Genomic DNA, 14100 nt, shown 5'->3' with positions numbered 1-14100 from the left:
AATGCAAGACAATGCTAGACCTCATGTGGCGTGTCAGCAGTTCCTGCAAGAGGAAGGCATCGATACTATGGACTGGCCCAACCGTTCCCCAGACCTGAATCCAATTGAGCACATCTGGGACATCATGTCTCACTCCATCCACCAACGCCACATTGCACCACAGACAGTCCAGGAGTTGGCAGATGCTTTAGTCCAGGTCTGGGAGGAGATCCCTCAGGAGCTCATCCTCCACCTCATCAGGAGCATGCCCAGGCATTGTAGGGAGGTCATACAGGCACGTGGAGGCCACACACACTACTGAGCCTAATTTTGACTTGTTTTAAGGACATTACATCAAAGTTGGATCAGCCTGTAGTGTGGTTTTCCACTTTAATTTTTATTTTTTTATTTATTATTTATTTAACTAGGCAAGTCAGTTAATTAAGAACAAATTCTTACTTTCAATGACGGCCTAGGAACAGTGGGTTAACTCCCTGTTCAGGGGCAGAACGACAGATTTGTACCTTGTCAGCTCAGGGGTTTGAACTTGCAACCTTACGTTACTAGTCCAACGCTCTAACCACTATGCCACCCTGCCGCCCCAATTTTGAGTGTAACTACAAATCCAGACCTCCACGGGTTGATAAATTTGATTTCCATTGATCATTTTTATGTGATTTTGTTGTCAGCACATTCAACTATGTAAAGAAAAAAGTATTTAATAAGAATATTTCATTCATTCAGATTTTAGATGTGTTATTTTAGTGTTCCCTTGATTTTTTTGAGCAGTGTATATTAACTTAATATCACTGTAGACCAGTGTAATGCACCGTGGACGTCTCACTAGTGCGTTCCTAACACTTTGGATTAAAGTTGTTCTATAGAGGACAGATCTTATCTAATTCATTTTACGGTCTGGTCTGTCTCCTTCTGATCCAGCGTCTACACACCAGACACATCCAGCAACGCAACAGTGTTAAACTTACTAAACATATTGGCTGAAGCCTCTCTTTTCCTCTTTTCTCTCTCACTCCCTCCTCCACCCATTACTCTCGCTCGCTCTGTTTTATTTCATAGCCCTCATTAAACAGCCCTGCTCCTCTCCATCTGGTGTGAGAATGAACGCAGGCAGCATTATCACACTCCTGTGGCCGGGATGAAACTGACTGAGGCATTTATATTGCTAATCAACTTGGCAACTTGTTAGGGTATTGTGCAACACAGTCCCTGCCAGGATGCAGTCAGGACTTACTGATACACCATTTCTCTCAATGACCATCATGTCCCTAATTGATGTAAGTCAAATCTCAGACTGACCCGTGCATACAGCATGCTGGTTATGTTCCTGCTATACTGCTAACAGCCACCAGATGGCCCTGTTCTAGAGAAAGTGGGTCTGTTTCTCCGGTTGGTCGACTCTAAATGGCTGTTTAAAACTCTCCGTGCCTCTCACCCTTGGGTTCCCTATAATAGTGTATATTAACCTGAGTTATAGACAAGGGGGCAGTAAAAGAGATGACATCAGTGCCTCAACAGCTTCCAGAATGCTGTAATGCTCTAATGGCTGAGCCTCCCTCTCTCTCCATTCCCCATTAGCTTCTGGGGCCGCGCTGCATTACGTAGTGCCTAACGAAGCCTCCATGCTAATGTCTTTGTCATATAAACACACTTTATGTTCAAGGAGTGAGGTAGTTGGTGAGTGATTTAATTTCAGGGGCGCCTGATGTTGTGTGTGTTTGTGTGTCTGGGTGAATGAGGATTTTAATGTTTTTCTGCTCTTTTGGTGCCCTTTTCTTCCCTTCTCTCACAACAATGGGGTCTCTGGGTCCAGTTCTTTGACTGTGTTCAGATAGAGTTGACTGGTGAATGGATGGAGCACCACTGTCTGTGTTCAGATAGAGTTGACTGGTGAATGGATGGAGCACCACTGTCTGTGTTCAGATAAAGTTGACTGGTGAATGGATGGAGCACCACTGTCTGTGTTCAGTTAAAGTTGACTGGTGAATGGATGGAGCACCACTGTCTGTGTTCAGTTAAAGTTGACTGGTGAATGGATGGAGCACCACTGTCTGTGTTCAGTTAAAGTTGACTGGTGAATGGATTGAGCACCACTGTCTGTGTTCAGTTAAAGTTGACTGGTGAATGGATGGAGCACCACTGTCTCTGTGTTCAGTTAAAGTTGACTGGTGAATGGATGGAGCACCACTGTCTGTGTTCAGTTAAAGTTGACTGGTGAATGGATGGAGCACCACTGTCTGTGTTCAGTTAAAGTTGACTGGTGAATGGATGGAGCACCACTGTCTGTGTTCAGATAGAGTTGACTGGTGAATGGATGGAGCACCACTGTCTCTGTGTTCAGTTAAAGTTGACTGGTGAATGGATGGAGCACCACTGTCTCTGTGTTCAGATAAAGTTGACTGGTGAATGGATGGAGCACCACTGTCTCTGTGTTCAGTTAAAGTTGACTGGTGAATGGATGGAGCACCACTGTCTCTGTGTTCAGTTAAAGTTGACTGGTGAATGGATGGAGCACCACTGTCTCTGTGTTCAGTTAAAGTTGACTGGTGAATGGATGGAGCACCACTGTCTCTGTGTTCAGTTAAAGTTGACTGGTGAATGGATGGAGCACCACTGTCTCTGTGTTCAGTTAAAGTTGACTGGTGAATGGATGGAGCGCCTCTGTGTTCAGATAGAGTTGACTGGTGAATGGATGGAGCGCCTCTGTCTCTGTGTTCAGTTAAAGTTGACTGGTGAATGGATGGAGCACCACTGTCTCTGTGTTCAGTTAAAGTTGACTGGTGAATGGATGGAGCGCCTCTGTGTTCAGATAGAGTTGGCTGGTGAATGGATGGAGCGCCACTGTCTCTGTGTTCAGTTAAAGTTGACTGGTGAATGGATGGAGCGCCACTGTCTCTGTGTTCAGTTAAAGTTGACTGGTGAATGGATGGAGCGCCTCTGTGTTCAGATAGAGTTGACTGGTGAATGGATGGAGCACCACTGTCTCTGTGTTCAGTTAAAGTTGACTGGTGAATGGATGGAGCACCACTGTCTCTGTGTTCAGTTAAAGTTGACTGGTGAATGGATGGAGCGCCTCTGTGTTCAGATAGAGTTGGCTGGTGAATGGATGGAGCGCCTCTGTCTCTGTGTTCAGATAGAGTTGACTGGTGAATGGATGGAGCGCCTCTGTGTTCACATAGAGTTGACTGGTGAATGGATGGAGCGCCTCTGTGTTCAGATATAGTTGGCTGGTGAATGGATGGAGCGCCTCTGTCTCTGTGTTCAGATAGAGTTGACTGGTGAATGGATGGAGCACCTCTGTGTTCAGATAGAGTTGGCTGGTGAATGGATGGAGCGCCTCTGTCTCTGTGTTCAGATAGAGTTGACTTGTGAATGGATGGAGCGCCTCTGTCTCTGTGTTCAGATAGAGTTGGCTGGTGAATGGATGGAGCGCCTCTGTCTCTGTGTTCAGATAGAGTTGACTGGTGAATGGATGGAGCGCCTCTGTCTCTGTGTTCAGATAGAGTTGACTGGTGAATGGATGGAGCACCTCTGTGTTCAGATAGAGTTGACTGGTGAATGGATGGAGCGCCTCTGTGTTCAGATAGAGTTGACTGGTGAATGGATGGAGCGCCTCTGTGTTCAGATAGAGTTGACTGGTGAATGGATGGAGCGCCTCTGTGTTCAGATAGAGTTGACTGGTGAATGGATGGAGCGCCTCTGTCTCTGTGTTCAGATAGAGTTGACTGGTGAATGGATGGAGCGCCTCTGTCTCTGTGTTCAGATAGAGTTGGCTGGTGAATGGATGGAGCGCCTCTGTCTCTGTGTTCAGTTAAAGTTGACTGGTGAATGGATGGAGCGCCTCTGTGTTCAGATAGAGTTGACTGGTGAATGGATGGAGCGCCTCTGTCTCTGTGTTCAGATAGAGTTGACTGGTGAATGGATGGAGCGCCTCTGTCTCTGTGTTCAGATAGAGTTGGCTGGTGAATGGATGGAGCGCCTCTGTCTCTGTGTTCAGATAGAGTTGACTGGTGAATGGATGGAGCGCCTCTGTCTCTGTGTTCAGATAGAGTTGGCTGGTGAATGGATGGAGTGCCTCTGTCTCTGTGTTCAGATAGAGTTGACTGGTGAATGGATGGAGCGCCTCTGTCTCTGTGTTCAGATAGAGTTGACTGGTGAATGGATGGAGCGCCTCTGCGGTGGCCAGTTGTTGTGCATTGTGTTAAAAGTATGATTGCACTTTCCGAACAAAACAGGGTTGGAAATTATATCTTAAGTTCAGAAGGGGAGAGAAAAAATTGGGCGACGGAACCAACCAGAACAGACTACTTAAAGTATTTTGATTGAAAATCTGACTGCTAGAAATAGCTAATTACATTCTTAAGATAAGGTAAACCTTGAGGCCTTATGAAAGAAATTAAATAATAAACATAAAAAAATGTTGGACGAATATTTGTTAAACTTTCAGCAGCGGGCACAGTGGAGTGGGTTCGGTATGCGGCCTGACCATAACCGAGAGGGATGTGCCTTGCACCCGTTCTGCACTGCCTCCTATTAAATACACACTATTAACAGTCATTTCTGCCAGTCTTGCAGGAAAGTTAAGTTCTGCATAGGTGCTCTGCGGTGGTGGTCTCGGTTAAATGGCTTTTCTATGCCGTGTTTTGATACGATACACCTTCTGTGGGTGGCAGCGAGCACTTAGTGTTTGTATTTTTAGGTCTGACTACTTCTCTGACTTAAAGCGAACATGTTGCTCCACCGTTTCCAACATCTGCCACCCATCAGGATGTCTGTCTGCTTTCTGAGCCACCGCTGCATTCCTGAGCCGTTCCCTTCCCTCTACCTGGATAAAAAAAACTCTCTGTGCATGTGTGTATGTGTGTCCTATCCTCAAAGCTTAACACTCCTATGGCTTTAGAAGTTGCCCCTAAGCACTGGTCTGCTCACCCCTATTCAAGCCATAGGTGTTTGGCAACATCTGCATACTATGTAGCCACCCTCTCAGCAGATGAAGAAGAGGGCCTACTTTGAGGATTCTATAACTAAAAGGAGAGCTATATCTCCACTCCTGCTACCTGTCCTAGAGCTATATCTCCACTCCTGCTACCTGTCCTAGAGCTATATCTCCACTCCTGCTACCTGTCCTACCCCTGCTAATATTAGCCTCCACACGTTTCAACCCGGTGTCTGGGAAGATGTATCCCACCTGGCTTGTCCAGACTATTTACAGCACAAACCCACTGCAGCCTGCCTAGTGCCAGAGGGCCAATGTTTCTATCCAACCAATGCAAATTAGGTCAATTGTTTTGTGTTGTGTTTAATATGTGTAAAATACAGTCACATAGTCCCCTTTGAATTGGTGCTTCTAATCCAAGACCATGGAGACTAGTACCACTTCAGGTTATTGGCATAGCTCTGTGCTCATTGCTATGCTGGGATTTAATCATTTTTTTGTTCGAATTGGTCAAGTGCCTGGCTTAGCCTGATATAGGGAATGTAAACTACCTTGGCTTGCAGAGCTTTACAATGACCATTCCAATGCACCAAACAGTCTCAAGGCCTGGAAACTGTCTGCAGAACTCTGTTATATAAGAACGGATCAGCCCTGAACGATATCTGTTGGAGTATATAGTATGGGTCTGTCCATGGTATAACTACTGGAGTTCCTCCCAGTAAATATGGGGACTTTGTTTGACCTCCCCTCCAGATGTGATTCTACATGTATGTCGTGTACTTGTTTACTAATCCCAATGAATATGTTCAGTTTAGTCAAAACAGTGTTGTTGGTAGCCAACTTCAGTTTGATCAAAGGAAACGAAGATAGTGTTTACATTTCATAAATAAATCTGTTTTATTTTGTAACATATAAAATTAAATCATTTTTACAATTTATTCCAGTATGACACAAATCTAAATAAAGTAGCTACAATTTGATAAATAATATTAATAACAATAATGAAAATGTTCATTTGATATGTTTCACTTTGTCTTTCTTGATAAAGTTGGGAAGGTCCTTAGCTGCCACAAAACACAAACATGTATGGAACCACGGTAACATGTGGTGTCTTGGTTCATTAGGTTACAAGATCATGTTATACTTAATTAAATGACGTATCTGCATATCCAAACAACATCCATACACACACGTCTAAAGTTTGTTTGGGTCATGTCTGGTTGGTACTTATCCTCGAAAATATACACAACGAATTGATATAAACATACATTGTCATTTACACATGTTCATTTACATTTTGCTCCGTAACGAAGCTACTCTGATGCTCCAGTAGTATGAAGCGAATCTTAATTTAGAATGCTGATTCGGTCACAGCAGACAGTGCACTTCATAAAGTCCTCATGATGCAAGCCTATAATTCCTTGGGAATCTAGTTACAACACGAAGTTGATAGTTCATTGGCAGTTGCGTTGGACCCCTGCATTTAGATGGACTACCATTGGCTGTCAATGTTGTTGTTTTGGGATCTCTCAGGGGTCGGTTCTCTGCCCAATCAGATTTGATTTAGTCTCTGAACTTGTGGATGTCGTTGAAGAGTCTGTAGAAGGGGTAGGGGGCTTCGTTGGCATGGGGACAGTTGAAGGTGCATTTGCAGGACTCAATCATCATGACATTCTTGTTGAAGGTCTCTCCGTCCTCGCAGTGGAACTTGACCCGGATGGTGCGGGTCTGCTGGGGGGAACAGCAGCGGCCGTCCACACAGGATCCACAGTACTTGGACCTGTACTTCTTCAGGCTGGAGCAGCCGGCATAGGTGAACTTCTGAGCCTGGGTAGACTTCTTGGTTCTGCTGCACTTCTTTCCTTTCTGTTGGAGGAACAAGGGGAGAGAAACAGTCAGTCAAGAGTTTCCATAAACAAGCTGAGCAGTGTTGGTTGGTTTTGTTGGATTGTATGCCATGTTTCAGTTTAGTCTTGGTGGCTGGAGCTTACCTTAAGGCTGGAGTAGGTTGACTGGGTGCATTGCCGCACTTCGCAGATGCGTGTCTCTTTAACCAGCTTGCACTCGCCGTTGTTGTTGGTGACTCGGGTGGAGATGCCTGTGCCACAGGTCTTGGAGCACTGGGACCAAGGAGTGGTCTGGACAATGCACTTCTGACTCTCAAACATGTGGCTCTCAGGCTGCACTCTGAAAGCTGTAAGGAGAAAAGGCAGGAAAATACAAGAAAACATTAGAAACTGGTCTGGTATGGGCTTCAACATTTGAGGAAAAGGAAAATGTAATTTTTGAAAGCTGACATTCAAAATGGCTGCTGCTAGATAGAGGCTGCTTACCAGCTAGAGACTTGAGTCCTCCCTTGACAATGGCGATGAGCTCGTTCCTGTTGGTGAGGTCACTCTCTGACTCTTCAGTCATGCTGTCTTTGCCAAACAGCTTGTCAATTATGTCAGTGTCCTTTCCGTCATCACATACCCACTCCTCGCAGCACTGGCCTGCCACCTTGACCAGCCTTGGGTTGGCACAGCCCAGGTTGGGCAGGGAGAGCTCCTGAGGGCACAGGGGGACGCAGCCCACAGACCCATCGATGCATGTGCACTGGTGCTTGCAGTTAGGCTGGAAGCTCTCTCCGTTTTGGTAAATCCTGCTGTTGTATTCACAGGGTCTTCCCTCTGACTTAGCTGTGGAGGAGAAGAGAGGGATAAATGGCTGTTATTCCACTTTTCAGTAGACTAGTGTCTGCTATAGACATCACAGATCACATGCTGGCTGAGGCTGGCTGAGGGAGGCTTGGTTTAAACTGTAAAAATAATTCAGAAGGCTAGGGCTGCCAGAGGACAGGAACCACTGAGGGGGGGTCACTTTCTTCCAGAGCAGGATGTTTGTACTTTAGAGTTTCGACTGAGGTGCTGAGTTACATTCCTTAGAGTTGAAATAACATGGTCCTCTTATTCCCTCAAGTAAAAATACCACTAGCTTCTCTTTCTACCATATTAATTTACTCAAGGTTGCAAACTACCAAACTATCATTATTCACACCTAAAATCGGTTTACAGCATAGCAGGGTTGGAAAGAGACACCTACCACGGCAGATGCCACGCATAGCACCGAAGCTGGCCCCAAAGTTGCACTCGAGTCCTTTGGTGTTGTCGCAAGGCTCTGTCAGACTGCAGTCCTCGTTGAGTTGTCTCGCGCAGACTTTGCAGCACCCGCAGCTATCCACTACGAGGCTCACACCAGGCGCGCACCTGGGCAGCTCCATCGGGCACTCGCATACCGAGGGGCAAGAAGAGGAGGAAAGAACCTGCGCAGATAACAGAGCTCGATGATGATATATACTTTGTAAGCAACATCTTAAAACAGCCACATGTTCAGGTTGTATTTACGTAGCTTATTTATTATTTTCAAACGGTGCCGTTAATATACGATGTGATTGCAACAGGTTTCCAAACCAGTGTGATAACTTTACATTGTATTCCTCAGACAATAAAGATTACATTTATTATTCGTTCCGATCTATTCAAAGTCATAACAAGTCATATACAACTTTAAACTGAAATATTGTTTAGAAAAAATGACTTACCATATTGAAGGTTCCAATTAATATCACGACGATGGAGAAAATGAACATATTTGCGTTTTTCTTTGTTGCGTAGCCTATTAAATAAAATATATTTTTTATTTTGCTATTCCCTTTACGATGTTTTGCTCTCAGTCTTTGCAAATTTATTTTTATCCTAAGTGTAGCGGTCAGTCGTCTCGTCTGTAGCGATTTGGTTTGTTTTCTAGTCTCTTTAGAGAGTAGAGGCTTAATAAGTGTTGCTCTGGTTGCAAGTTGCAGTCTGCTGAAGCAGAGTACCTCCCGTCTTTTATACTGTAGTGAAAGCTGACGTCGTCGTTGGCTGACTGCTGAACTGTTCCAAAACTATGCGAGGAATGTTTCTTGGCGCGTTTTCCATCGAAGCTAAGCACCACCCTGTCTAACTTTTTTCAAAAATACATTTTCCCCTAGAACTGAACATTTTTTTTCCATTCGCCGTTTCCCGTCTCTACTATCTACCTTTATCCTTTGTTTTGCTTTATTGGTTTTCTCACAGGTTCACAGCTGTTATGTTATGAGTCAAGGGTTGGGGTACACATTTTCTTTCATTTAGAAGTGGGAGTGATTATTTTTTTTCAAAGCAGTTTGATCTGTTTGTTTCCATTTATTTTGACTTCGCATTGATATATACTATTCAAAAGAAAAATAAACAATACTGTAATATTGCCTTTTCCATTGCTTCTTCCTTTTGATATGTGTTTACTGTGTTATAAGATGTGTATAGATGGTTTATATTATACATTATGCAACAGTTGCCAAAGCTATTAAAAGGTATGATATTGTCATGCTGTCACTGCTTCACCTCGTAAATTATCTTGAATTTGTTGCGAGATTCGATTCTCATGACGAGGATCATTCTGTCAGAGAATAGTCTTATTATATCACCTATATCAATACATTACTTCCGTTATTCTAAATGTACTGTAACTGTTCACAGTTTAGGGGAGAGACGTCCCGGAATTCGGAGATTCTGTGCGCGTTTGAGAGGAATGGGAGAAATAAAGTTTACGGCTTCTATTTTTGGCCTGCTCTCCCCTTCATTCTAAGCATTTCCAGATGCGAACCACACTCCAGACGTAATAATGTTGCCATATTTGGTATGGCAAAAGCCTACATTATTAACATATTTCTCCCTCTAGCCAACCACAAAGCATTCCTGACAGCTTAAAGGGTTGTTAAATATGTTCTTCATACAGGAAATTCCTTAGTATTCCACCTTGGGTTAATTTACGTTTTACGCAATCTGTCCATCACGTTTTGAAAAAATAATCAACAACAGTGATCCAATATTCCACATACGATGTTGGTTTGAGGAGAACATACCCAACTAGTTCATAGTCCTATTATTTGCTTTTCAACTAAGTAACATTTTATCGGAATTTGAAATTCAGAGATCAGAAATGATTGCAAACAGGATTTGACCAAGAAAACAAACGTGATGCTTGAAAAACAAATGGTTGAAAACGGGTTATTTGCAACCTAAATATGACAGTTAAACGCAGAACGATATGACAATAATACCCTGTTGATACCATCCCTGAAGTTTTTTAAACCCGTGAGTCGGAAATGTTTTTTTGAGTAACTTTATACTTAGACTTACATGACGTGATACTGAGAGAGCGATGAACAAATAACTAACGGAGAATAGTTGTCAGGACCACGGATATTCTCCCTCCGGTGAGTTTGTCTTTTTTACTTTAACTTTACTAATCAGTTTGTTTTTACATGTTGTGGATACGCAATTGCTTTATCACTTTGTTCTTATGGTGTATTAATATATTGAAGTATTGAGTCGTTCTGATGTTGGAAGTTCGACTGCTTGACAATCATTATTTGGGTACCCACTAAACGGATATTGATTATGCTGTATCTTGATGCCAGCTTTATTTTTGTCAATTGTCTACATTTTCATACTTCCAGTTTAAGACACTAGATGGTGTTATGCTATGGTTAAGTTTGTTGACATATTGTCAACATTTTCCTCATTGTCACTGTTTTCCTCATTGTCACTGTTTTCCTCATTGTTTGAGTCCTTTTGAGGTGTCTGTGGGTATATCTTTAGTCATTCATCAAAAAGCTTGTGAATCTTCATCGATTAAACCAGACAGACATTTAAAGCTCATGAAATGTGACACTGGCATTATGTCACCACTTCACAGTTGGCATCATCAAGTGTCTATTTTGAGTGTCAGACTCCCAAAGTGGCACATGTGCCCATGTGAGTTTTGCTTATTAGGTTTGTGTTGTGTGCACACTGCACATCTAGCCCTAAGTAATATTTATGTCATCTGATTCAAATGAGTGATGATGCGTGTTTCCCAAACATCAATTGGCCCTTAATGTCAAATGTATCCTGTGCCATCCTGCCATTACCATATCCATTATGACCTCTGACCTGAATACTTAGTCCCTCTGTGTTGAGTTTAACCCCATGAGCTCAGTGAGATGCTTCTGATTATCATTGTTCTGCTCTGCCAGAGGCATGTTGTTCTGATTCTTTCCTATTCCCTTATGAGGGAATACTATGTTATAGGAAACAGTACTGTCATTGTGCGCCATGGAACCATGGAATAACATCCCATAACGATATTCATTCCGTAACTACCCATTCTGTAAACATCGCCAGGCAACCAGGGCTGGACATGCGTATCCATGTAGTAATGTTTAATGGCAATAATCATATTTTCCACCCCCCTTTATGAGAAAGTGGCAAAGGCTCTACTTTTATTTTCTTTACTCACTGCATCCCAGTCTATTGTCCTATACACTAGTATAAAACAGAACAGGACCAATATGATAGGCTGTTTGCCTGTTCAAACAAAGGATAACAATAACATATTTTGTCAACGTATGTGTCATAACTGCATTATGCAGTGGGCGTTGTGAAGTTTCCTTCCATGTCAGCTCATGGAACTCTGGGATGGAAGCCCAGTGAATTATGAGGTGATCTTATGTACACTCTCTCAGCTTATTCATTAGTTAGCTCTTGTTCCATGGTAATGTTTCTATTCCTGAGCCTGTTTTACCTACAATCGTAACGGATGTTTGTTGTGTGCTCCTGTCTTTAAAAAATCAGCAAAAAAATCAGTGAAAAAAATCAACCACTCCACAAATTTATTGTGAACAAACTATAGTTTTGGCAAGTCGGTTAGGACATCTACTTTGTGCATGACACAAGTAATTTTTCCAACAATTGTTTACAGACATATGATTTCACTTATAATTCACTGTTTCACAATTCCAGTTGGTCAGAAGTTTACATATACTATGTTGACTGTGCCTTTAAACAGCTTAGAAAATTCCAGAAAATTATGTCACGGCTTTAGAAGGTTCTGATAGGCTAATTGACATAATTTGAGTCAATTGGGGGTGTACCTGTGGATGTACAGTGGGGCAAAAAAGTATTTAGTCAGCCACCAATTGTGCAAGTTCTCACACTTAAAAAAAGATGAGAGAGGCCTGTAATTTTCATCATAGGTATGCTTCAACTATGACAGACAAAATGAGGGGAAAAAATCCAGAAAATCACATTGTAGGATTTTTAATGAATTTATTTGCAAATCATGGGGAAATCAGCCAGGACCTCAGAAAAACAATTGTAGACCTCCACAAGTCTAGTTCATCCTTGTGAGCAATTTCCAAACGCCTGAAGGTACCACGTTCATCTGTACAAACAATAGTGCAAAAGTATAAACACCATGGGACCACGCAGCTGTCATACCGCTCAGGAAGGAGATGCGTTCTGTCTCCTAGAGATGAATGTACTTTGGTGCGAAAAGTGCAAATCAATCCCAGAACAACAGTAAAGGACCTTGTGAATATGCTGGAGGAAACAGGTACAAAAGTATCTATATCCACAGTAAAACGAGTCCTATATCAACATAACCTGAAAGGCCGCTCAGCAAGGAAGAAGCCACTGCTCCAAAACCGCCATAAAAAAGCCAGACTACGGTTTGCAACTGCACATGGGGACAAAGATCGAACTTTTTGGAGAAATGTCCTCTGGTCTGATGAAACAAAAATAGAACTGTTGGGCCATAATGACCATTGTTATGTTTGGAGGAAAAAGGGAGAGGCTTGCAAGCCGAAGAACATCATCCCAACCGGGTGGCAGCATCATGTTGTGGAGGTGATTTGCTGCAGGAGGGACTGGTGCACTTCACAAAATTGAAGGCATCATGAGGCTGTAAAATTATGTGGATATATTAAAGCAACATCTCAAGACATCAGTCAGGAAGTTAAAGCATGTTGGCAAATGTGTCTTCCAAATGGACAATGACCCCAAGCATACTTCCAAAGTTGTGGCAAAATGGCTAAGGACAACAAAATCAAGGTATTGGAGTGGCCATCACAAAGCCCTGACCTCAATCCTATAGAAAATTTGTGGGCAGAACTGAAAAAGCATGTGTGAGCAAAGGAGGCCTACAAACCTGACTCCGTTACACCAGCTCTGTCAGGAGGAATGGGCCAAAATTCACCCCACTTATTGTGTGAAGCTTGTGGAAGGCTACCCAAAACGTTTGACCCAAGTTTAACAATTGAAAGGCAATGCTACCAAATACTAATTGCGTGTATGTAAACTTCTGACCCACTGGGAATGTGATGAAAGACATAAAAGCTGAAATAAATCATTCTCTCTACTATTATTCTGACATTTCACAGTCTTAAAATAAAGTGGTGATCCTAACTGACCTAAGACAGGGACTTTTTACTAGGATTAAATGTTAGGAATTGTGAAAAACTGAGTTTAAATGTATTTTGCTAAGGTGTGTGTAAACTTCCGACTTCAACTGTTATATTAAGATGACCAATATGTCCATATTTCAGTGTGGATGTAAAATCTGTTATTCCATTCATTGTGAAAATAATAATAATATGCTGACATTAGAAATTATTCAGAAATATGTGTTTTGTTCACTGTGAATATATGTAGTTCCATTATTGCCGTACACGGTGATATGCTGGGGGATGCTGTACACAACCCCATTAGGCTACTGTATAGGAAAGTGATGTGTTTTTTCCAGTGCAGCACCAGTGTTTTTTAAACTTATTTTATTTAACCTTTATTTAACTCGGCAAGTCAGTTAAGAACAAATTCTTATTTTCAATGACGGCCTAGGAACAGTGGGTTAACTGCCTGTTCAGGGGCAGAATGACAGATTTTGTACCTTGTCAGCTCGGGGGTTTGAACTTGCAACCTTCCGGTCCAACGCTCTAACCACTAGGCTACCCTGCCTCACAAGTGATTATGGTAATCTAAGCTCTAGCTTTATTTTTTGGTAACTTTGTTTCTGTATAGCTGGGGCTGACACTGAGGACTTGTGAAGAGCAGAATCAACAACCTCTGCATCATCAAGACAGTTCTTTGTGAGAAGGTGTTAATGGTGGAAAGTGTTAAACCATGTCTTAACAGCTGAAAAGTACTCCAGGTCAGAGCAGGTCCACTGAGGCCATGGCACATTGAGTCTGAGCCTTTTGGGTGAACCACTGGCGTAAGTCCGTAGTGGAAATGCACCATGGCTTGGAATAGCTTGTCAAAGAAACGCACTTTGTTCTTAGCAGGGACTTT

At 42.7% G+C, this 14100-nt stretch overlaps 1 protein-coding gene across 1 annotated transcript; it reads right to left on the bottom strand.

Annotated features, from left to right (window-relative positions):
* Window positions 1–5792: 5792 nt before the first annotated feature.
* On the bottom strand, window positions 5793–8790 carry LOC118375275 (CCN family member 1-like). The gene is made up of 5 exons (XM_035761790.2): window positions 8514–8790; window positions 8015–8234; window positions 7267–7611; window positions 6925–7127; window positions 5793–6799 (listed from the first exon to the last, which is right to left on the bottom strand). Exons 1-5 carry the CDS (start codon window positions 8559–8561, stop codon window positions 6497–6499), a joined length of 1119 nt encoding a protein of 372 aa, XP_035617683.1. The 5' UTR covers window positions 8562–8790; the 3' UTR covers window positions 5793–6496.
* Window positions 8791–14100: the final 5310 nt, after the last annotated feature.

The sequence above is a fragment of the Oncorhynchus keta genome, chromosome 1 (genome assembly GCF_023373465.1).
Source record: "Oncorhynchus keta strain PuntledgeMale-10-30-2019 chromosome 1, Oket_V2, whole genome shotgun sequence".
Lineage (NCBI taxonomy): Eukaryota > Metazoa > Chordata > Actinopteri > Salmoniformes > Salmonidae > Oncorhynchus > Oncorhynchus keta.
Note: the sequence above shows the minus strand (reverse complement) of the source record. Positions and strands in the feature narration are given on the sequence as shown.

Coding starts and splice junctions, on each gene's coding strand:
- LOC118375275 (XM_035761790.2), bottom strand. CDS start 8,561: ATGTTCATTTTCTCCATCGTCGTGATATTAATTGGAACCTTCAATATG. Junction 7,128..7,266: donor AGGACTCAAGTCTCTAGCTG/GTAAGCAGCCTC, acceptor TTCTCCTTACAG/CTTTCAGAGTGCAGCCTGAG. Junction 6,800..6,924: donor CAACCTACTCCAGCCTTAAG/GTAAGCTCCAGC, acceptor TTCCTCCAACAG/AAAGGAAAGAAGTGCAGCAG.